This window comes from Podarcis bocagei (assembly GCF_964188305.1).
Source record: "Podarcis bocagei genome assembly, chromosome: 16".
Lineage (NCBI taxonomy): Eukaryota > Metazoa > Chordata > Lepidosauria > Squamata > Lacertidae > Podarcis > Podarcis bocagei.
This window is the reverse complement of record NC_138142.1, coordinates 30,401,320-30,425,732: the sequence shown is the minus strand read 5'-3', so window position 1 is coordinate 30,425,732 and position 24,413 is coordinate 30,401,320. Positions and strand designations below refer to the sequence as shown.

At 47.2% G+C, this 24,413-nt stretch overlaps 1 protein-coding gene across 7 annotated transcripts in view; it reads right to left on the bottom strand.

The window, feature by feature from the left end:
• Positions 1 to 1,648: 1,648 nt before the first annotated feature.
• Positions 1,649 to 24,413, bottom strand: part of SYVN1 (synoviolin 1) — a 29,289-nt gene continuing 6,524 nt past the window's right edge. For 3 of the 7 annotated variants that reach the window (XM_081174085.1, XM_081174083.1, XM_081174084.1), the window contains exons 2-16: positions 24,255 to 24,410; positions 21,883 to 21,975; positions 20,503 to 20,655; positions 19,002 to 19,050; positions 16,527 to 16,630; positions 14,795 to 14,921; positions 13,720 to 13,819; positions 12,176 to 12,241; positions 11,865 to 11,981; positions 11,124 to 11,290; positions 10,713 to 10,865; positions 10,396 to 10,518; positions 9,115 to 9,301; positions 7,607 to 7,770; positions 1,649 to 6,647 (exon numbers count right to left, since the gene is read on the bottom strand). In XM_081174085.1, coding sequence (XP_081030211.1) covers positions 6,493 to 6,647; positions 7,607 to 7,770; positions 9,115 to 9,301; positions 10,396 to 10,518; positions 10,713 to 10,865; positions 11,124 to 11,290; positions 11,865 to 11,981; positions 12,176 to 12,241; positions 13,720 to 13,819; positions 14,795 to 14,921; positions 16,527 to 16,630; positions 19,002 to 19,050; positions 20,503 to 20,655; positions 21,883 to 21,975; positions 24,255 to 24,386 — 1,890 coding nt within the window. In that variant the 5' untranslated portion in view covers positions 24,387 to 24,410 and the 3' untranslated portion in view covers positions 1,649 to 6,492. Of the gene's footprint in view, positions 6,648 to 7,606; positions 7,771 to 9,114; positions 9,302 to 10,395; positions 10,519 to 10,712; positions 10,866 to 11,123; positions 11,291 to 11,864; positions 11,982 to 12,175; positions 12,242 to 13,719; positions 13,820 to 14,794; positions 14,922 to 16,526; positions 16,631 to 19,001; positions 19,051 to 20,502; positions 20,656 to 21,882; positions 21,976 to 22,953; positions 23,077 to 24,254; positions 24,411 to 24,413 lie in introns of those variants that run through there. The other 4 variants (XM_081174086.1, XM_081174089.1, XM_081174087.1 and 1 more) reach the window with 3 other exon arrangements.

Genomic DNA, 24,413 nt, shown 5'->3' with positions numbered 1-24,413 from the left:
CAATATGCACTTCATCATCATCATAAACTTTATTGCACTAGCCAAAGGGCATGGCATCATTCACAAAGGGAACAAAATGAGCAGCAGCAATAACCATAAAAACATCAGGCACTGCAAATACAATAAACCACGGTCACGTCTCTGAGAAGTTATTTGCTGCAGAGGGTTCTCAGGTAGGGTGGGAGAGTCTTTAGAATCAAGCTTCCTGTACAAGAATAAACAAGTCTACTTTTGGCCCACCCATGATATGTGGCCCTTGGGTGTTTGCCCAGATGGGAATGTGGCCCTCAGACTTAAAATCATGGTTCTACACCCACAAGTGTTTTGGGCAACTGCCCATTTAAATAACTGACTGAAGTAGAAGTAACATAAAAAATAACCATGGTTTTTTAAAAATGCTGCCAGAGGTGCTTTGATTGCAACCTCTTATGAGGTTGTTGTTTTGTTGTTTTAACTATTTGTGCTTTTATTTTGTATTTTTTATCTTGTGAGATCTTTTTATCCTGAGATCTTTTGATGAAGGGTGGCACATAAATAAAATAAATAAATAAAATAAAAATAAACCTCCTGGATCAGGCGAAAGGCCTGTGAAATCCAACAACTTGCAGTTGGTTCTCACCATCAGACTGCAGGGAGGTCTTCTCCTACCTGGGCAGTTATCTTTCCACAAGGGCAGAGATTGATGCCGAAATCCAGCATCGCCTAAGCTATGCGAGTGCAGCTTTCTCCCAATTGAAGTGCAGTGTGTTTGACATTCGCAGGGAAATCAAAATACTTGTTTACAAAGCTATTGTACTACCAACCTTACTGTATGCTTGTGAAACGTTGACCACTTATAAACGCCATCTCCAACACCTCAAAAGATTCCATCAATGACGTCTCCGAAAAAATTTACACATCACTTGGGAAGACAGGTGAACTAATGCCACTGTACTGGAAGAAAGATCACCAGTTTTGAAGAAATGATTCTTCAACATCAACTTTGTTGGACTGGTGATGTGTGGATGGCTGATTATCGTCTTCCAAAGCAACTACTCTATTCCAAACTTAAAAATGGAAAGTGTAATGCTGGTGGGTCAACAAGAGAGGTTCAAAGACTCTCTCAAGGCAAATCTAAAAAAATGCAGTATAAACACCGATAATTGGTAAACACTGGCCTGCGAGTGCTCCAATTGGAGAACAGCCTTTACCAAAGGTGTCATGGGCTTTCAAGACGCTGGAACTCAGGACGAAAGGGAGAAAGGTGCTAAGAGGAAGACACGCTTGGCAAACCCTCACCATGATCAACTCACGTCCAGAAACCTCTGTCCCCACTGTGGAAGGACGTGTGGATTCAGAATTAGCCTGCAGTCACAGACTCACTGTTAAAACCGTGTTTATGGAAGACAATCTTACTCAGCTACGAGTGATCACCAAGGAAAAAGAAGCCTGTCCATGGAGGTAGAACACAGCCATTTTGGCTAGCAGCCACAGGGAACCTTATCCTTCATGAATTTGCCTAATGCTGTTTCAGAACCATACAAGCCATGGGTTGACTTCCTTTTGTCTATCCCAAGTCTTCCAACCTTCAGCTCTTGGTATCGGGAAGTAGAGGAAAACCCTTTCTCAGCTACTTTCTCTGCACAACAGAATTACAGATAGCACACCATTTTTAATGCAAGTTTTTATTTGACGTATGTACACGGTTCAAGCTATTAAAAATTATACAATATTTACAAAAAATTAAATAATTATCCAAACCTCCTTCACCTCCATGTTAACACACAGCGTTCATATCAACTCCTAAAGGAGCCAAGTTTGACAAAAATAGTAATTATTATTTGCGGCATTCAAAAGGACCCTGAGCCAACTGAACACCACTGATGTTAAAAATAAGAAATGAGAACAGAGGTATAGATTCTTCCCAAAGCAATTCCCTTCTCCCAGGTGACACAATTTGAAAACAGATTTTTCTTCTTCTTAAATGATGTATTACAGGTTTAATCCAGGTCATACTCGGGCTGATCCATTCAAAGCCATGATGGGCATTGGATAAAACCCAATGAATTTGACATGTAAACAACAACAAAATGGCAATCGCTTTTACAAAATACCATTTCCCGCTCCCCCTCCCACTATTTATGTAAAGGGGGAATCCAGCAGCTGTAGGATTTCCGCTATCACTTTGACTAGCCATCTCATTTGGTTAAGACCTGGAATGCAGAAGTAAAACCTGGGAGGCTGCTTTGTCAAAATGCATGTAATTGTCTGTTCAAAAACCCATGAAATGTTGCAGGAGAGGCTGTGAGGAAGGTAACACAATCTGGCCACTTTCAAATGTGTTTTTGGAGGTGTGGAAAAAAAAGGCCACTCGGCTCTCGAGAGAGAAAGTGTACACAAAATCAAAAGCTCTTTTTTAAAAAGGGAGGGGAGGGAATCATATGGGTAATAATATGCTGAGCAGCTGCAAACAGGCCACAAAAACTCAAAGCCTCCTTGTAAGTCAGGGATAGGGGAGCCTGCGGTCCTCTGGGTATTGCTGGGCTCCACCTCCCATTGATCAGAGAGATGGGGAGTTGGAGTCCAGCGACATCACAGGTTCTGCATGCCTGTTGGTCTTCAGGGAGTCACTTGTGTGGCAACAAATCCTCCATTTCAAATCACAGCCTCCATGACGGGCTGCGTGCAGTGCCAGGAGCAAGGAAAATCCACTGGCAAGACACAGCAATCGCAAGCACACCTCTCTCCCCTACTTCTTCCCTTTCCGCCCACTTTTCTTCTGTTTACAGGTGTTGGGAGAATTTTGGCCTTCCAGATGTTGCTGAGTAAGAGTTTCCATCCTCTCAGTCACCACCTGCTTGCAGGGACTGATGGGACATCAGCAACATCTAGATCAGCATTTTCCAAACTTGGGTTCTCCAGTTGTTTTTGAACTAGTGTTCCCATCATCCCCGACCAAGGGTCTTTGCAAGTTGCAGTCCAAAAACAGCTGGAGACCCAAGTTTGGGAAACACTGATCTTGAGAGCGAAAGGTTCCCCACACCTGAATTACAGGTGCTGTCACTCGTGTGTGTCTTGGTGTTTTGCTCCTCTAAATTTTCCCTTTCCTGCTGCAGAAGGGAACACATCCATTGCACACCTGAGCGATGGCATTCACTCACTGAAAAAGCAGGTGGCCGAGCTTGCTTCAAAGTGCTATACAATGGCATTATTTGATCTCAGGTTCATTCCTAGGCCTAGGCAAAACCCGCATAGCAAATGGAAGGGAGAGACACCAACTGCACCCCCTGGCAGAATCCAAACTGATGGGGTCAGATCATCAATCCTGCCTGCCCCCTTAAGAGAAGAGGCTCTAGTAATTATACCCCAATGAGGAACCGGCAATCCTCCAAAAGTTGCTGTATTACAACTCACATCATCCCTGACTGCCGGCTTTGGCTGATGGGAGTTGGAAGTCCAACAAGACATGGAAAGTTGGCAGGTTCCCCATCTCTGGGCTTACATGTAACACACCTCCAAAGCATTGTAATATGGGTTCCTTCAAAAGTAAAAGTATCAGGAAGGGTACTGGCAGAAAGGCCACAGCACAATGTGGGAAATGGGGGGGGGGGGTATGAATAACAGAGCCCTGGGTTAGCAGGACACAGCATAGAAAGGGCAGGAAGGAATTTGAAGGGAGAGATTTCAACCTGGCTGCCTTGTGCTACCCACAGCAAGCTCTCCCACCCAAAAAAAAAACCTCTCGCCAGGCATTAAGACAAGGTCACTGAACATTTTCCAAGATGGTGATATGTACTTGATTCAGGATTATTATTATTATTTGCACATGTAGAGCTTCCTGAAACAGAAAGGCTGTTCGAGCGTCCATGTGCAAAACTGCTCTACTACAGATAGTCTTTCAATGCTATAATTAGAGCATAACATTCTACCTCCTGGGGGATGTATGCCAACTTTCTTAACATTAGCCACATACTGCCAATGCACATTCCAAAAGGAGACGGGAGCCATGTTCTCCTCCCAATGTTACAAAATTGGATTCGCAGGGGAGGTGTGGACAGGAGAAAGTCACTTGTCAGTCATTGCTTCTTGCCTTCCTCAAAGGGGCAGGTGGTTTGCAGAGATGTGCCCACTGTGTCAGATTTAGGACACCTTATTACAAAGCGTGGCACGTGCTAACTTTCTCCTATCTGCCAATTCTGTAAATCCACCTTAGTTTTACTGAGCAGAGAGGACAAAGGGAGAACCACCCTCAGAAGGCTTTTCCAAAATTTGGAAAGATGAAGCTAACAGGAGCCGTGATCAAAGTCTTTTATTGAAACCAATACTTTAAGCCACCCTTCCCATGTGCCTCTTCCCACAACCACCACCTCAAATCTAAACTGATTGGTTTCTTCCTCTTCTGCCAAGTAACAATATGTGAATATTGCATGTCACAATGCCCTAACCCGTCTCGAAGCGGGACAACTTAGACCCCAAAACAACTTGGAAGTTACAGGGAGATGGCCCAGTTTCTCTGAAAAAAGAAATACAAGGCGATCTAGCATCAAATATAGATGGTCCTACAGGTGGTGTCCCAGGAATGAAAACAGAATAAAGCAGGCATCTTGCCAGGGGGTGGGATTTCATATTCCATGAGCTGAACAATTCAGCATTTTGCTGGGAGCACGGGGTGTTTCAGTGAGAAGGGGCGGAGACCCTTGGCACCATCTCAGGGACAGGACTGTGTTTTCTACCCTGCAGGGGAGCAAGGACCCCAGAGGGAGCCTGACAGCTTCAGACTGTTTACAGCATGGGGGTCCCAAGTGCAGGGAAAAAGCACACACTGATTTTCGCAATTAGTTTCTGAAAACTGCCTGTTCTTTTAACATGGGGGCCCTGCCTTTGGGAAGGGAAGCCCCATCACAGGCTCCGCTCCTCTCCCTGCTGCCTTTCAGACAGCTTGATTAGGCGTAGCTGGGATCTACAAGCTGATGGACATTATTGTGAAGACGCCAGAAAGGAGGCGTTGTTATTCCCAGAAATGAAGCCAGACAGACACAGGCAGGAACGTCTCAAAAGGCCTGTTCCCCAATGCCAGCAGCTTCAAGGACTGAGGAAGGGGAGGGCCTGTTGCCTGTGGCGACTCTCAAATAAGCATTTGCTGGGTCTGAGCATTTGGAAAAGAGAGAGTGAACAGGGGCTACAAAGAAGAGCAGGCAAACCTGGAATTAATGGAAGCAGAGGAAGAGGGTGCCAGAACTGGAAACGCAAACCACCACTGGGAGGACTCGGTGGCTGACGTTCTACTTAACCAACGTGCTTTCAGATGCTCTCAGATGTCCTTTGGCGCTTACATTTGTTCTAACTTTCTCAGGATTACACCCACAGCCTGCCACATATTGTGCGTGCTCAGAACTTGGGACTCTGGATTAGGCATTGCAAGACCCACACAGGCTGCAGCCGAAAGTCAACTAACACCTGGTTCTAGCCCTTTGAAGCAGCAGAGGGGCAAGGTAGACGGGTGGCCACCTCGGAGGGCACATCCCATCTTCCCCTGTAACCCTCTCACAGCAGGACCCCAGGACCTCCTCTCCATCTACTGCTGGCTTGGAGGAATCCTTGTTTAAAAGTCAGGTAAGGGAGTACGAAATAGTTTTAAAATCGCAAGCCGTATGCCCACAGAGAGAGGGGAGAGCAAACACTACAGACTCACACTCTCTGCTGCCAAGAATATGCCTCCTCTCAACCTGAGCTCAGAGAGAGCCAGCAAAATTAAGCATTGAGGTGACCTGCCGTTTCCCCAGGGTGTGTGTGTGTGTGTGTGTGTGTGTGTGTGTGTGTGTGTGTGTTTGGGAGGGTAAAAAAGACCTTGTGGTGGGAAGCTGTGGCCTTAAAACAGCTACTGTGAAAAAGCATCTACAAAAATGTCAAGCATATGTTCCATTCAGTTGGCCTCCACGCCCCCACCCCAAAATTGAAAAGGCTGCTTTGCTCAGAAATATCCAGCGAAGAACCCACCTAAAAATCCCGCCGCAGAGTCAGAAATGGAGAACTAAACAAACAAAAACAAACTGCCCGCAGGAGAAGCCACCCTCCAAAACTGTTGATGGGGAAACCCTTTCAGCCAGGTGTGCAAAAGGGAAGGAGGGCCTTCCTCAGGCTGCTCCCGTGGTGTAAGAGTCCGTCTGGCTGAGACGAGACAGACTTGGGAACTAGAGGCATTGCTGTCCTTCTGTGAGGGGGTCAGAATAAGACTAGTCTATGTTGTAGGATGGACAGTTGCTTTCTTTTAAGAGTTAGAAATCAAGGCAGAGTCAAGCTTTGGAGGCGCTTCCCCTCCCACCCTCTCTGGTCCTGCAGAAAAGTGTGGACCCCCAACCCAGAGGCGGCTGTGTATCGCAGCAGCACTCAGTAGCGCAAGTAAAAGGCATCCAGGTCTCCTTTCTCTCACCGCATGTTGCTTTTCTTCGTCTTTTTTCTTTTTTTTGGAAAAGGGAAAGAAATAGCACAGGCTGGGAGGGGGCAGCAGGGACATCAATGGGAGGAAGAAGAAGGAAATTCCAGTTTTTGAAGTCGGCGCCTGCGCAGCTCTGCAGTGTCTGGTTCCTCTGGGGAAGATTGAGCTCCATCCTGCTCCTGGCCAGATGGCTCTGTGTAGCCCTTGGCACCGGCTGCTGCTGGGGACAGATCTGGGGAGGGAGAAACACCACAATTTTGGGGGTCTGTGCCAAAACTGGCACAAACACACAAGGAGGTAGCGTTCCTCAACATCAAGTTTCTAGTCCTTTTAGTTCAAAGTGTGTTGTGTGTGTGTCTTACAAAATTTATATACTGCTTGAATGCAAAAAACAAACCCTCAAAGCCGTTTACACAAAAAATTAAGTAAATCAAATACTTGTCGTTTCAACTCAGCTGGAAATTGTTTCAGTAAAATTTGTTTTAGGGGTTGTCTATTTCCATTCTCCTCCTAACTTTGTTGCTGTTTTTGTTGTCTTATTTTATAGTCTTATTCTTATTTATGGCAGGGCTGTAACATTTATTATTTGTTATGTTCCCTGGACTCTGTTGGAGGAATAGCAGGATACAAATGTTTTAAACAAGCAAATATTATTCCATTTTAAAATAAAAACCATTCATTCTACACCCATATCTGCATCTGAAACAGGCTCCCCTGTCAAGGCAATTCTTTCCATCCTTACCCCCCTGGCCAAATCTTTTCTAAGTCACCCTTGGTGCACTTGAACTCAGTAAACACCACATTCCCCAAGGCTGACCAAGTCCTGACTGTCAAAATGCAGAATGCGGGGGCTATGTTAATTCTGTGATACCCCACCTAAACATTTCATTAGCATCAGCAGCATGCTAAGGAGAACCAGTAGCTAGGAATCCAAAACCCAGCAGCTTCAAAGAAGTAAAATGTGTTAGAATCATAGAATCACAGATTGTAGAGTTGGAAGGGACCTTAGGGTCATCTAGTCCAACCCCCTGCAATGCGGAAATCTTTTGCCCAACGTGGGGCTCGAACACATGATTAAGAGTCTCATGCTCTGCTGATTTTAAGCTAATAAAGCTGGGGATCCTGGCATGCTGCCCGCAACTGTATCCCCCTTTCAAAAGCAACATCTCAGCACCAATTGACTCTGGCTACCTGCTTGATCTGCCGCGTCTGTCTCTTCTGCAGGTGAAGAGGTGCTGTCTGCAGACTGGAAAGTGGTAGTGGCGGGTTCACTTGTGCCAGGTACAGGGCTGGGGGTCTCCGAAGGGGGTGATGAAGCAGCTGGGGCACTTGGTGGCTGTGCAGTTCGGGGCGTCCTGTGAGAGACAGAGAGGTAAGAGATCCAGCAGGCAAAATGCAAGAACTGCGTCAAGATCACACACACACACACACACACACAGAGGCAATCTGTGACTTACTAGCTGGGCTTGGACATGATACCGCTTTCCCATTTCAATTCTCATTTTATAGATGCAGAAAACCAAATGGTGTACCCTTAAAAAAAAATCAACTGAGAACAACAGATTGCCATCAGATGCACACAACAGAGTCTGCACATCAGTGGCTGAAGAAAAGACTAATAGGAAACTAACAGTTTACATACTACCATAACCTGTGGGGAGAGCTAAAAAATGCAAGTTTATGCAACAAGAGAAGTCAAAAGTTGAGGCCTGTATAAATAATCTGGTTCTTCATAATAATACCGGAATACACATTATACTTCTATTACTAGCAATGTTTACACCCTGCCCTCTTAGTCAAAAAGGCTCTCAGATCGGAAAACAGAAATCGTCCCTGCCTTCAGGCTCACCATCTAAAAGTCATGCTGCAAGAGGAAAAAGGAACGGAAGGGAGGAGGGAAAAGCAAGCTCAAGCACAAATTATTCAGATCATAGCCAAAGTCAGTGGTGGTTCCACTTCTACTTAAGTTGCACAATCTAGTCTGCTATTGCTACTCATGGAGAAGGGGCAACATCCCCAGTCCTTGGCTCTCATTTAGTCAGCCTTCTAGCTTTGTAGGAAGCTGAACTCTTGAAGCTAATCCAACACTCTTAAGACTTTCCCTTTCCTGTGGAATTCAAGCAGTCTCACCCTTGCGGGCAGACTTTAGAAGACATCTGAAGGCAGCCCTGTTTAAGGAAGTTTTTTATATTTGATGTTTTATTCTGTTTTTAATCTGTTGGCAGCCGCCCAGAGTGGCTGGGGAAACCCAGCTGGATGGGAGGGGTGTAAATAAATAAATTATTATTATTATTATTATTATTATTATTATTATTATTATTATTATTATTATTGGAAATGAAGTTAGCGTAGTTCAGGGGCAGATGAGTGGAACCTCTGGCCTTCGAGATGTTTCTGAACTACAATCCCCATCACCCCAGTCCACATGCCCATGCTTGTTGGGATGATGGGAATTGTAGTTCAGCAACATCTGCAGGGCCAAGCTAGGCTTGTTCTAGTTTGTGACCACCAAAAGCCACCCACGCACCAGGACACACAACCAGCCTGTTGACCTCTAAATACAGTAACTGCTCCAATTCAATGCAACGCCCGCCTACTTTAAGGAAACGAAGGCTTGTCTCAAGGCAGTTCAGTTGCAGAATCGAGATCTGCTGCAGCAAAATGTTGTTGGGGAGCAGGGAGAGAACCAGGGAGATTACCCGATTGTTGCCAACACAGTGAGATACTGGTTGATCTGCAGCATGGCAGCGTCAAGGAGTGTGTGGATGTTCTGCAGGCACTGGAGACGGGCTTCCAAATGCTGCCGCTCATGGCCTTCCATGGCCCGCAGCTCTTCCTCTGTCAGCCCAGCAAACCCAGATGGTGGTACAGGCATCGGAGGGAAACCTTTAGGAGAAGAAAGAACACTGTGCGTATGAGACAAGACGCAGAGGGAAAGAGAGAGAGATTGGCAGGACAAGGAGTTAGTCCCTTGAGCACACGGACTGCTAATACCATTCAGATCATCTGTGAAAATGATGGTCAGTGTCCAATGTTTTGCCCATTCATTTCAATTGGTCTTCTCTGAGTGGGACTAATGTTGGATACAACCAGGACTTTTCTATTTTTCCAGCCGGAACTCAATTCCGGCACCATTCCCATTGTAAGAGAAAAGGGAGGTGTTTGTGTTGAGTTCCATCACCTCTTTTTCTAGAAAAATAGCATAGGACTCAACCCTTATTCATGGCACCACACCCTACACAGGATCACAGGTTAATGACCAGAAAACAGACATTTTTTGCCATTGGCCCAGCACCACGGAATGCACTTCCCTCTGCCACAATGGAATCAGAATCAGGACAGACCAAACGAGGTATTTCTTCCTGTGAAAAACCCTTCCCTCTGCCATACATGAAGCGGCTGCCTCCATCAAGTGCTTCAGACACCTTATGGAGACATTTATTTTTGCGCAGACTTTCCCTGACCCAAAAGATAGATAGATTAGATAGATATAGATATCACGTAGGTTTTTATTCATTTTCATCTTTAAACTGTTTAACATGGTGGTACTAAGACACAGTGTATCTTTGTTTCCATTAGAGCGTACGACATGCAACAACTACATATATATATATAAATAAAAACAAAACTACAAACAGATAAACGTTTCTGAATATAGAAACAAAATTGTGTCAAAATGTATATACCAAAATTATTACAATTTGTTACAGCTCGGATCCTGTTATTACTAGATTTTCTGTCCTCATGCTTTTCTACTGGTTTTTATTCTGCATTTCTGTACAGCACTTAACAAGTGTTTTAAATTAAATTTAAATTTAATAATTACCCAAAATCCCACTGATATAAGCAAAAAGCGAGGTTAATGTTGTGGCGCACAGAAGCAGCCACTGGTATGGCCTGCCTCCACTGCCCAGCCAGGCTGCCATCCACAAAGATGCACACACACGAGGAGGGTCTGTATTTGGGTTTCTGAGACTCACCAAAGAGAGGTGGGAAGGGCATCCCCATCCAAGGCGGAGGGAAGGCAAAACCAGGCACCGTCCCTGCAGGGGCCGCAGTGTCCGATCCGGATGCTGAATCGCCACTGGGCCTCGAGGCGCCTGCTGGGGAAGACAGCAACGTAAACCTCATGGTTGCCCCACAAGCTTAAAGCAAGTTCACACAAGTCTGTTCCTCTTCCTGGGCTGCACTCAGTGGGAGCCAACATACTTGACTCAGGGAGCCCAAGGAGCACAGTTCAAGGGATGCTCCCTATAGCAGGGACAAGGAACTTGTGGTCTTTCAGGGGACGCCTCACCTGACGTTTGTGTTCCTGAGGTGGAGGGAGTGGCTGCTGAAGCGCTGTCTGCATTGTTGGGGGGCTGGACGCCAGGCACTGGAGGGAAGGGGCCCATGGGCGGCCACAGAGGGAACATCCCTGGAGGGAAAGGGGGCAGGATGCCTTGGGGAACTGCAGGAAATAATAATACGAGAGAGATAAACTCAGAAAGATTAGGAGCCACCATGCAAAACGAACACAAAGGGTCTTTCACAACCCCGGTTGTGGGAGCTACAGTGCTGAGCTCCCCACATTACAGCGGCACCTGTGGGAACCCCAGAGCACCACCTGTTCTCTGGTGTTCCTCAGGGGTCACTTGGTGCCAGGAGAATACTGGGGTTAATTCCTGGGAACCAGCTTGAGATGATTCGCTCAGCAGCTCAGACTTACAGTTTGGCGGCTGAGGGATCAGTGGAGTCTGATGCTGCTGCGGCGGCTGCTGCCCTCCCTCCTGTTGCTCAGGGGGCGTCTGCGACTGAGTGGGGAGGGAGGCTCGGAGGACGTCCATCCGGCACGTAGGACAGGTCTGCTGGCGCTGGAACCAGGACCGCAGGCAGCTGTGGAAAGGGAGAGGCAAGCTGGTTGGAGCGAGCGGCTGCTGAAAGCTCTCCTTTGGGCAGGCCCAAGCTGCACCCTCCAATCAAGAGGCAGCAGGGGAGGGGGAAAGCATCAAATAACACAAAGAGTCTAACAGTGCGATTTTTAAAGAGAGGTCCCAGCTACAAGGACCACAAGCTGCTTTCTGTGCCCCTGATCAGGGGTGGAGGGTTCATTCACTAGGCCTGGTTGCTCCATTACCCTAAGATACAGCACACAATGAATGGAGCAGGCAGACATCAGCCACTGACTTATTCAGGGTTTGCAAATGCACTCCCCAGAATACCACTGGCAAGCATTCCCCCATCCTCCTCCAGCAGAACGGCAAGGGTTCCCCTGCTGATGCTATCCTGTGCCCTCAAGGCTCAGCGCCAACAAGGTCAGGCCCTCCTCGCTTGTCTACCTTCTGTGCTCGGGACCCTGGACAGTGACCACCAGTCCTAGGCTTAACAGTACTGGCTGAACTGCCTCAGCTGCATAAAACCCATCTCATACATTCAAGCTTCTTAAGTACAGTATCAGCCAGGCTCCTACCTGGTGTGGAATATGTGGTTGCAAGGCAGGCGTTTTGCACCCATTACCATCTCCTCCCGGCAGATAATGCACACATTGTCCATGGCCTGCAGTTCTTCTGGAGTGGCATCGGGGTACCTGGGGAGGAGGAAAAGGATTGCAGAAGATCATGGACCTTCTTCCCTGCCTTTCGCAAGGTCCAGTTTATGGAGTTTTATTTAAGGCTCCGGGAAACCATGAAAGCTCTGCCCTCCCCCCTCACCTCAGCAACCCAAACTTGGAAAGGAGAACCACTTTCTACAGCCCTCACCCCCTTCCCAGTGAATACTCACAGGGTGTTCATGTTGCGAATAGCTCGGCGGGACATGATTGCATCTGTCACAGCTTTCTTGAACTGCCTGGATGGACATACACAAGAATCAAGTCTACCGCTGATTTGAAAAGTCTTACCAAAACATCTTAAGCGAATACTGGGCAGGACACCCTTGGGTTAATATCTTGCCTAGTTACTGAAAACCTGTGTGTCTGACTCCTGATTCTGTCCAAGATAGCTGCTCTGAATGTTATGGCTCTAAATCCTTTCCCCTGGGCTTCCTTTCTCCTGCTTCATTTGCTGATGCTGCTCCCTCATCTTCCTAGTCCCTATTCTTTAATGTAATTAAGCCAAAATACATGCAGACTGAAATCACTGCGTGTTCTTTCCCTACCTGCCTCCATCTCCCCCCCCCCCCCTTAACTGTTTCCCTGTATCAGTTTCAGCTACATGGGGCACAGGTCTGTCAAACCTGCTCAATATAAAATGCCACGTACATAGACTGCACTATAAAAATCATAACCTAGCAGTAATAAACTACAGGTGGTTTGGGAACACACCAGCAAACAAGTGCTTTTGTTTTAATAAAATTCAGCCTTGCTTTAGCTGTTCCAGGCGCATACGATGCTGTACTCAAGAGAAACAAGCATTTTCCCCGGCTGATGAGAAAGGCGAGTTTCTTGATGTTGGTTTATTCTCTAAATATTTTTTTTAAAAAAATGTAAAATGCTGCTTTCATAAGCCAGTGTGGTGTAGTTAGAGTTTGGGACTAGGACCTGGGAAATCAGGGCTCAAACCATCTTCTTGGTTATGAAGCTCGCTGAGTGACCTTGGGCCAGTCGTTGCCTCCGAGGTCTAACCCCATGTGAAATGGGGAGTGGGGGGGATTGATGTCTGCTACCTTGAGCTCCTTGGAGAAAAGGTGGGATATGAAAGAGGCAAAAAGGACTAGCAGGTGATCTAAGGGCACCATCCTCATTGCTTCCACAGATGCGACAGATAGTAAGCATGAACGTTAGGTAAAGTAAAGGTAAAGGTACCCCTGCCCGTACGGGCCAGTCTTGACAGACTCTAGGGTTGCGCGCTCATCTCACTCTAGAGGCTGGGGGCCAGCGCTGTCCACAGACACTTCTGGGTCACGTGGCCAGCGTGACGAAGCTGCTCTGGCGAGCCAGAGCCGCACACGGAAACGCCGTTTACCTTCCCGCTAGAAAGCTGTCCCTATTTATCTACTTGCACCCGGGGGTGCTTTCGAACTGCTAGGTTGGCAGGAGCTGGGACCGAGCAACGGGAGTGCACCCCGCCGCGGGGATTCAAACCGCCGACCATGCGATCGGCAAGTCCTAGGCGCTGAGGTTTTACCCACAGCGCCACCCGCTGACAGATAGTAAGCATGAACGTTATCTCTCTTCAAATGGCATTGGCCCAAAGTGCCTCCCCTCTCCCAAGACTCTGGCTATTTTCAAGCCAGAGGACTTATTTCCTACACATGTGGATCCCTACAAGCAGACGGATGCATGCATTCGCAAGCCCACACATACGATGATGCCAACCACATCTCACCTCATAGCCAGGTACATGGGTCGGATGGCAAACAGCGGGAAGGTGTGCACTTTGATCATGATGGTCATGAAGGCCATGTACAAGAGGACCTTGATGAATCCTGCAGAAGAAGAGGCGGAGGAAGAAAGCGGGGGTCAAGCCAGCACGTAAACCTTCACGTTGCCAAGAGGCAAATCCTTCCTGGCAACCAAACCACAGATGCTCCATGTCCTCTTCTCACCAGGGAATTGGCTCAGCTGTCACAAATCAAACCGCCCCCCCCAAAAAAAAAATATTGCCTTGATTTCTCCATGAGGAGTTGCCACTAGACCCAGGAGAAGGCAGATCTTTAAAGCCCTACATGGCCTCGGCCCTAAAGGAGCGTCTCCACTCAGCATTGCTCAGCCAGGACACTGAGGTCCAGTTCTGAGGGCCTTCTGGAAGTTCCCTCACTGTGAGAAGTGAAGCTACAAGGAACAAGAAGAGGGCCTTCTTGTTAGTGGCGCCCACCCTGTGGAACACCCTCCCATGAGATGTCAAACAGATAACCAATTATATGACCTTCTGTAGACATCGGAAGGCAGCCCTGAAAGCAGTTTTTAATGTTTGATATCTGATTGTGTTTTTATATTTTACTGGAAGCCAACCAGAGTGGCTACAGCATACAAATAATAGAATTATTACTACTACTTTTATGGCTGGCATATGTGCAGGGAGGCTGCTTTGTGCCCACCCGGCCAAGCCCCACCAAGGATCGCCACAGGGCAGAAAAGTAACTCTAAGGAAGGAGCCCACTGTCTGCTTTCTTTGGCCAGGAGGCCCCTGTTACCTAGGAAGCCGCTTTATATTTGATCGTTCATTCATTCATTTATCATTTTATTTGTATGTCGCCTTTCCATAGTTAAAACAGTGCTCAAGGCGGCTTACAACATGACAAGATTTACATAATCAGACCCTGGGATCATCTAGCTCAGTATTACAACAACTGGCAGAGGCTCTCCGGGGTCTCAGGCAGGGGCCATTCCCAGCCCTGTCTGGGGCCTCCTGCATGAAAAGCAGGTGTTCTGCCACTGACCCACAGGCCTTCCCCCATCACCTGTGAAGAGCTCTGTATACAGCATGTAGACGGCCTTGTTGTCCCAAGGGTTCTCGCTCTGGAGGTCGATGGAGTGCAGGATGTATTTGATGAAGATGGTGAGCACCATCGTCATGAGGATAGCATACTGTGGGAAAGGAGCAGCAAGAGAGAGAGGACCAAGTCAACTGACAGAACAAGGCATTGGTTGGCAAACATCTCCCTAATCCTATTGGATTATGGATCAGGAGTCCTCTTTCCTGCTCCCACCAGACATCAATGCTTCAAGGTTCAATCCACCCTGAGGGCAACATGGGGACAGCCATGTCAAGCCAGGCACACCATATCCAAAGCTGGCAGTGCCAAGGAACTCACATCAAGCCATTAAGTTAAACCAACAAGCAATGCAATTCCAACCTACGACACATACCTCACCCTTCCTGCAGTTCTTTGTTTCTGGCTATGGGGATTAACTGGGATGCATTCATGAAGCAACAGCCTTCCATGAGACTTCAGTGAAGCAATAAAATTGCTAGCACATTTGCAAACCTAAGTAGGGTCCAGTGTGGTTTCAAATTGGATGGGGGACCACGTGTTGAGATTCCTGCATTGCAAGGGGTTGGACTAGATGGCCCTCGGGGTCCCTTCCAACTCTATAGTTCTATGATTGTATGATTCCCTCTGAAAGGATGGGCAGTGTCAGGGGTGGCAAATACCTTCCTATGCTTTCAGCATAATAAAAGACGCTCAACACAGCAGGCAACAGCCAAAGTATCAGCATGAAGAGGATCTACAATGCATCCCCTCCAGTAGAGGCTGATGTCCCTTGGGACTGGCAGGGAGCCCAAGAGGAGCTGGAGTCAGAGTTGCTGACAGGTTGGGGCAACTCATTCTACCTTTCTCCCAATCCTCCTCATCCCCACCTGAGTTCTGCAAGGGCAACCCTGGGACTAAGGAGGAGGAATCCAACAGGCAGGGCCACTCCCTGGACTGGCTGTAAGCAGGAAAGCAAGCAGGTGGGTGGTGGCTTAGGTTCGTAGGACACTGCCCTATGGGAACTAATGGACCAGCCTCCACAGATCCCCCTCAAACTCTGACAGTTCTGTCTGGAACCCAGCAAAGCTCCTTGCTTTGAATTTTAAATCCCTACTGGTTTAGAAATTACCTCCTTAAAAGCAATCTAAATCACTGTCCGTTTTCTTGTTTTTAATCTAAATTAAGTCTGTCTTTACTCCAACTCTAAAAACACTCCTTAGCTCAGAATGTATACGGTGGCAGCTGGTGTATGGCAAGTGTGTCCCACCCATGAACATACACATCTCCATGACTGTAGATTCTTTCGTCTTCTTGAACTCACAGAACTGTAGAGTTGGAAGGGACCATGAGGGTCATCTAGTCCAACGCCCTGCAATGCAATAATCTTTTGCGCAAGGTGGGGCTCAAACCCACAACTCTGAGATTAAAAGTCTCGTGCTCTACTAACTGAGCTATCCCAGCTTAGTTCTTCACACTAGGCTATTGAACAAGAGCTGCTCTATTGACTTGCATGGAGAAAAGGAGTTTCTGAATTGCTGAAACCTATGGCTACATCTCCCCACCCCACCCAGTGCTCTGCTTCCCAGGGTCATTCACAGCTGCTGGTCTGCTCTCCTCTTTGCAATCTGTGGTCTGTGTCATCAAAGGCTGTCAGAAACCTCTGCTAGCTACTGTGAGCAATGACTTCCATGCAAAGCGCAAAGCGCACTCCAGTCACCTCAAAGCCAAAGACCAGCTGGACGGAGGCTCCCCGTGTGAGGATGCTGTGGTAGGCATGGCTGACAAACAGGAAATCCAGAATGCCCAGGAGCAGCATCAGAGCTAAAAAGAGGAAGAGAGAGAAAGAGTGATTTGCCATTTCTAGAAGGCTAGCCAGATTAGCCTGTTGCATCAAAAACCCCACACAGTCTTGTGACACCTAAAGGAAAGGACTAGCAAATGTACTACAGCATAAGCTTTCTGAAATGGTGATATTCAGAAGCCAGTAGGAGAACATTCAACCTGCTAGAACACGCTGATATTGACCTCATGGTGGCCCACCCTTGAAAACAAACTTTGAAGAGAAAATCTGGTGTCAAGCAGCTGAAATGTAGTTTACCAAAAAGTTCGGTTCATCAGATGCTGAATAGAGAAATGGTTTGCAGTGGGTCACACTGTGGGTGTTGATTTACTCAGCTGTGCTAAGCCCCTGCTCGTTTCAGCACCAATTACTGTGCTTGCAAATGGTCACTGTCTTTTATTTTATTTTATTTTTTGGCAGGCACCTCAGCTTTAATTGAAGCACCACAGACTGTACTTCTTGTACTTTGCTGCCATTTATCTCCAACATTTACAAAAGCCTGCCAAAGGGGGATTACACTTCATAGCATCCTAAGAGAAAACCCCAAGGCATTCCCAACAGAAGAGCAGTTACAGCAGAAGTCAGCCCAGAACTCCAGGAATCCCACCACAGCAATAACCAGCTGTGCACCAACGACTCCAGCACAGGCATGGGGACATGTGTGACCTTCCAGACAGTGTTGGACTACAATTTCCATCATCCCTGGCCCCTGACCATGCTGGCTGTGGCTGCAGGGAGATGGCAGGCCCTCAACATCTGGAAGGCTTCAGGTTCCCCAAGCCCTTCTCCAGCAGCTCAAGCGTTCTTCCTTGGCTCCCTTGTTCTTCACTTATTTGCTTAAGGCATTTTATATATACCGCTTAATCATTTGCATTTCAGCTTGAGCAGGTTGAGACAATGGGAAGTCCCACAGATAGTGGCCACGTAGGGCTTTGTGTCAGAGCACCCAAGTGAGCTATATGCAAATGCCAGTATGAAATAACATTTCCTGCAGTCCCTGCATGCAAATGTCATCTGGAGTTGTCCTCCTTAACCAACTGCTTCCTTTGCAGAGCCCCCCAAAGGAAGTGCTTAAAGCTGTGCCGAATGCCAATCCGCCCTCACCCTCCACACCACAAAGTGTCTGACGGGGAAGCTCCTTTTACTCAGGCTCCCCTTCCGCCATCCTCCCTACTAATTATTCCACCCTTGCGCAAAGCCACAAAAGCCTTACAAGCTGACCAGCTGCTGCTCTGCCAGCAGAAGTGGTGTGAAGCATTTTCAGCAAAGCCTTCACCAGGGCTAAGTTTTAGCTGAGGCTCAGCTGTGGAAGAGGGCCCATGCCAGCAGCTCAACCCTATTCTCATCAGGCCTAAGGGTCTAACAGTTGGAAAATGCTCATCCCGCCAAACTCTTGGCAGAGCACATGGATGAGGAGTTTTCTTAGGCAAGAACTCCTGTTTCAGCTCAGCAAATCAGCTATCAAACCTCCACATCCTGCTGCCGCCTTAAGGTACTTCGCCTTAAGAATTTAGATTCTTTCTTTTTAAACATACCTATTTGACTGCCTGGACCTGTCTAATTTGCATGTTAACTGTTTTGGGTGTTTTTAGTGCAAACTGCCCTGTTTATTGAACATTTTAAAAGCATCTAAAAATAAAACCAAATAGATGAATAAAACACCAGGGATGACTTCCCATTTCTGAACGCAAGCCCTGAACTACGCTGTCTGGTTTGTACAAATTTGCCTGTTTGGAAGTCCTGGAGATATCCGCAGCTGGTCAGCCTTAAATCCCTATGCCTGCTTCCCACCGATTCCCAGATCCAGCACAAACTTTTTGCCCTTCTCTCCCAGAGCTTGTTATGGCCTCACTCCTCGCCAGTTATTTCCCTCCTCTTCTATTCCAATATATCGCCACCAACTTCCCCCTCCAAAGGCCTGTTGCTCCCTGAAACAATGCTGCCCTCTCTTGTTGCCCCTCCTGCCTGGCATGGCCTCCCAAAACACCTCAGGGCAATATGCTCCCCTCTTTAATGGAAGAAACCCACATCTTTTCCCAGGGCGCTTTTGGAATGCACCCCACCCCAAAACAAATTGGAACTAAGCCAAATCACACGCAATAGAAATAATTGCCATATTCTTCCTGTGAAGTAATTGCATATTCATTCCTCTCTCTCTGCCTCAGGAAGCTGGATTGTTAACCAATCCTACACTTGCACTCAGCACAGGTGGGTGGGCAACAACCTTTGCCGTAAGCAAGAAAATGGGCTAGATTTGGGGCAACTGCAAGTATGTCCCTCTTTCATTGAGAAAGGACTGGAAGCAGCCGGGCAGTGGAAGAGGAAAGCCTTGAAAGGAAGGCAGGTACTTACAGACAATGCGAAAATGGAAGAGCCAGGAAATGTTTGGGCTCCTCTCCATCTAGAGAGACAGGGGAGAAAGGAGCAAGATTAAGTGGTCTTATCACCCAAGATAAGCAGCAACATTTATTGACTGGCCAAACTCATGTAGGCCTCTATATTGAACATGTGCTTTGCCAACACATCTTGGCACTCAGGTTGGAGCATGGCTGTTCTGCATTCTGGGCAAATGTCCAGAGTTCACAAGGATCCCTGTAGAAAAGAAATGTCTGAAGGTGGAAGCACTTAAAGTAGAAATGGGGAACTTGTGGCCCTCCAGATCTTGTTGGGACTGCACCTGTCATCAACCACACCTCACATAGCCAACAGTCAGGGATGTTGAGACTAACAGCATCTGGAGGGCCAAAGGTTCCCCATCCCTGACTTAAAACTAGTGTTGGAATCTTACAAATCCCCCCCTCCAATCCCTGCTCCAGACTGGTTGTTAACAAGAGATTCTAGTGCCAAGAATCCAATGCATTGGAATAACCCTGCTATTAACATAGCTTGGCCTGGGTTGGTGTGTGAGGCTGATGGGAAGAGCCACCATTTTGCCCAACTTCAGAACCCTCTGTGCAGAGTTACTTTGATAGGCGTCACACATTTGCAACATCCGCTCTTCCTTTCACCCTTACTGTGTCACATGCCATGCTAAGCCATGATTCACAAGCTTTGCCAACCTGGTGACCTCCAGAAGTTTTGGACTACAACTCCCATCAACCCAGCCGACATACGTCCAAATCACCTGGAAAGCACCAGGTGGACTTAAGCTGACTTAGTGTGTGGCATGCACCAGCAGGAACAAGGTACAGCAAGCCTTGGGTTGACGTCCTCCTCTCTTCCCTTCTCCTTCTCGGATGCAGAGATAATGCAAGCCTTTTGGCCTCCACCATTGCCTTGCATGAACTGAGAAGTGGTTCACCAACCCTCTGGTGCCATTGGAAGAAAACTAGTGGTAGGTAAGCTGAGAAGCTTCTCAGAAATCCTAGTCCAGAGGGTGGGGACAAGAGACTGGGGCCTTCTTCACAGTAGCCCCATTTTTAAAGGAATGCTCTCCCCAAGGAGGCCCCCCTGGCACCCAATTTTGTCACTGTTTTTGCACCAGGCAAATAGGTGATCCGCCCCCACTCCTAGGCATTTTGAGCAGCTCCAATGATATGATTGTACTATTAAATTTGTTTTTAAATAATGTTTATGTGATTTTATTATTGTATTTTTACTTTGATCGAAAAATGCTTTAAGATATACAAGCGTAATATACCTAAAACTATCAAAGCCCCAGGTGTTCCTAGGAATGCACATCAGCCTTGCTTTTGAGCCACCATACAAGAACCGCCAAACTGGGCTGCTGCTTGAACTGTTCAGGAAAGCCTTTTATTTCTCCCACTGCCACCGTGCGTCTGAGCGGCAAAAACCGTTTCAGCCCACCCTACCCCTTCCTCCAGGTGGTGCACCTTGGGGCCACCATACTCACAAAGTCCACACGGTCCTCAGCCAGCCAGTGGAAGCACTTGAGGAAGAGGAGGAGAGTGAAGAGGGCCACAAAACGGGGGCTGAAGTCATCCCTGAAGACTGTGAAGGCAAGGCAGGTCTCGGTCACTGCATACCATGACCGCTCAAGCAGATGCTGTGTGAGAGAGATTGATTTAAGGAGCTCTCTCTAATCCTGGGCCCATCTGTCCCCCACAAATGCAGTCGTCTCCAGAAGAGGCACCCTCCTTGCTATGCTTCCAAAGTAAGGGTGGGAACCCTCAGGCCCAGAAACATCCCTCTGGGGCCTCTCTTCCAACTGTCCCCAGATCACACCCTTCAGCAGCCTGCTCTATGCCCTCCTCAAGTGTTTTTGCCTCACTGAAAATTTCTCTTGAATTGTGATAACATATCTTGCTAGACTGGATTCCTAGCCAACACTGCTGCCATTTGGGGGTGCGTGCGTTAGAAATCCCATCACTGCTGCAACTGTGGAATTGAGATTGTCTCTCTCTGACCATTTATTTTATCTGCTTTTATAAATTGGTTTTTATTTTAGTGTAATAATAATATAATAATTTATTATTTGTACCCCGCCCATCTGGCTGGGTTTCCCCAGCCACTCTGGGCGGCTTCCACAGAAACCAAAATACAGTAAAATCACACATTAAAAACTTCCCTGGGATTGTATGATGATGGGTGGGCTAAAAATTCCCTTATAAAAAGGGCTTTTACCTTTGGTCCTTCCTTCTACTAGTATGTGGCCCCCAGAAGGCTGCTAATGAGGGGAGGCAGCCCTTGGGCTGAGAAAGGTTCCCCAGCTAGGCTTACTGACAGTGTTGATACCTGTGGGTCCGTAGTTAAACAACACAGGTAGAACTGTAGTCAGCTGGCAGGGAAGCCAGGGGCCTGGGCACAGATGTGAAATTCTCCAGTTCCATGTGAACAAAATGGTGTTTCTAGGCCTTCCGGCTACCAAAATGTACAAAGGCTCAGAAATTAAAGATCTATCATTCAGAACGTTTGATTGCAATGTAACTGAACATCTCGTCTCTCTCCTCATTGTACTCAAAAATCCTCTCTGCTGTGCCACTACAGCCAAAACTTAAAGAACTCAGGACACATTAGCTGGTAAAGAAATGCAAGTTATTTACAACTTAACTCTAGGAAATGATGCCAAAATCCTTCCCCGCAAGCTTACAGCACCCTTTAGAGATGATTGATACAGATCCCCCATTGTAAGCCAAACCTATTTTCTCCTCTGTGATCACAGGATGATGCCGATTGAGCAAAGGGGTCTGCGGAGTTTCTGGCTCTTAGTTTAAGCATTTCATGTGTGCCTTCCCACAAGGCCCACAACAACCATGCACCCAACAAGGCTCACCTCCATTTCCGCTGCTCGGAGCTGTCCAAAAAACACTTTGCCCATGAATTTGCCTAACAGGAACACCAGGACGAAAGCTTGAATGTACAGCACCTGACATAGCAAGGAGGAGAGAAAAAATGGCAGAGTGGGAAATCATTTTTAGGAACATCCCTGTGCAGGCCAGACAAAACTTAAAGGTGTCATTCATTGCTGCCCACAATCCTCCCCTCAGAAGCTAACAGGATAGACTGTGTTGCTGAGCTCTGTGGTGGGGGAATATCTTTTGATATCTTTCTGGTTCCTCAGCATCTCCTCCTAATCTCCCAAACCAAATTATTCTTTTATGCATGTATGTAACAGGAAACCCCAATGAAGAAACCTACAACTGCAGATGGAAGCATTCCAGGCTCCTGGTTGGCAAAGGACACATGAAGTTGATCTGGGGCACAAGCCCGGGATTCAAAACTGCTTAATTTTACTATGTGATGCAGAAATATTTTGTGAGCTCTATATTTCAGATGCCCTACGCCTGGATCTCAGAAAACCTCTATTATATGCAGATTGTTTGGGTTCTTCTATTCCTTACACATGTAGGTCTAAATAAGGCTTTACATTGAAGGCTTCCCTTGAAATGCAGACGGCAGCTTTGATGAGACCATTTTTGAGGGGACCCTGGCAGGAGAAGAAGAACACCTGGAATCAACGTGTTACTTTGGTGCAAACTTAACAGTAAAAGGGTTTGAACTACCATTGTTACTTTCACACCACAGTTCCATTGCCACAAGCTTAGTCTGCAGATTTTACTCTGCCAAACTCCACTGAGGGCTGGGATGGGGCCAAGAGTGCAGTAATTGCATTTAGAAAACTTTGTTGTGAACTCAGTCACCACAGAATACCACCACAGAAAGAGAAAGCAGCCTTCTCATTCCCAGCTCCTGTACTGGGTGTTGCTTTAGCCTGGGTCATATAACCTGAGTCAGTCTTGGCCAGGGGGGCAGAACCTCTAGCCCGGGGTCACATTTTCCCTGCCAGGCCTCTCCATTTGGTTCCCTGGGCCATTCGCCCAAACCACACTCATCTGCTCCATACCCAGTGTCATATGTGACATCGGAAAGCAGGAACAAGCTCCCAACATGTCAGCTTATGAACAAGGAGTTCAATCCTGCTCAGTATCTCTCCAATCCCAACCCCCCAAACACACCTGTGAGGAAACTTTTGACAGGTGGGTGGGAGCAACCACCTGACTATATTATGACATCAAATGACTGACAGGTGGGTGGGACAAAGCTGGGTCACAGGGGGCAGGGCAGAGGGTAAGAAAGATCTGGTCTACCGAACCAAATGGGTTCCCTGCACCTGACCTAAGCAGCCAAGGTAGACAGTCCTGGACAGCAGGAGTTCCAGAGTCTCAGGCAGCAGGCTACAGAGCCCTGAAGTTGAGGAAGGAACTCTTGTGAGGTCATCTGGATCAACACTTTGCTTGATGCCAGAAGTTCAAAAACCTACTACATCCTCAATTGTCCTAAGTGCCATCTAGCCTCTGCTTGAATATGTCCAGCAAAGGAGAACCCCTTGACGTAACTTATTTATTCAGAGAATCTGCTTCTTGCTCTTCTGCCGAAAAGATTCCAAGAGCTGCTTGCATACAATCAAATCAAGACAGTCCCTACCCACAAGCTTACAATCTAAATAAAAATAAAAACTGCACACAATGGAAAAGGGACAAACTGCATATCAAACTCCTCTCCTCACCACAAAGTTTCTCCTAATGTTCAACCGTAATCTACCCCTTTATAGCTTAAGCCCCTTTGAGCTAGTCCTGCATTTATTGAGCAGCAGAGAACAAGGCAGCATTCACATGGCGCAATAACCTTGGGCTGTTGTGCACTGCCTCAACTGCTGGCACAAAGAAAGAAAAACAAACAGAGGCCACTCCACGCAAACTCAGGACTGTTGCTTGTGGCTCCTTAAAGATCCAGGATTGCTAGCTAGACTTGAACTATGGTTCATGTTATTTAGGTCTTTTTGAAATTATTTTCTGGGTTCTGGTGCACTGCACAGAGGGAGCAAGTTCACATATTATATGAACCAAAGTTTGATTTCAGAAAGCCACGATGATCATATGCCAGAGGCCCAGGGTTTGAAGAGATGCTGGCTAAGCATCCTTGAATGCACTGATTATTCCTCCCACTGTACAAACTTCAAAGATTAAACTCAGCAATGGTATCTGGAGTGTGCTTTTATGTCTTCTCCGCCTTTTCTCCAGTTCATTCTACTTTTGCTCAAAGGACCTTTCCTTTTTTAAATGGAGACCCTTTAAAGCCACAGCCATGTGATCAAACCTGATATTATGCCCACCTCCCTGCAGCAATTGGGGTAGGCAGACTCACCGCCATGCTGGGACTGGACTTCGTCAGGTACACCACCGTCGGGTAGAACTGGTGCTTAAGATAATAGGCATGCGCCACCACTGCAGAGGTCAAGGCCAGGCTGGCAGCCATCATGATGGCTGTTCGGAACATCTCCCCAGCCCAGCACCCAGCAGCCTG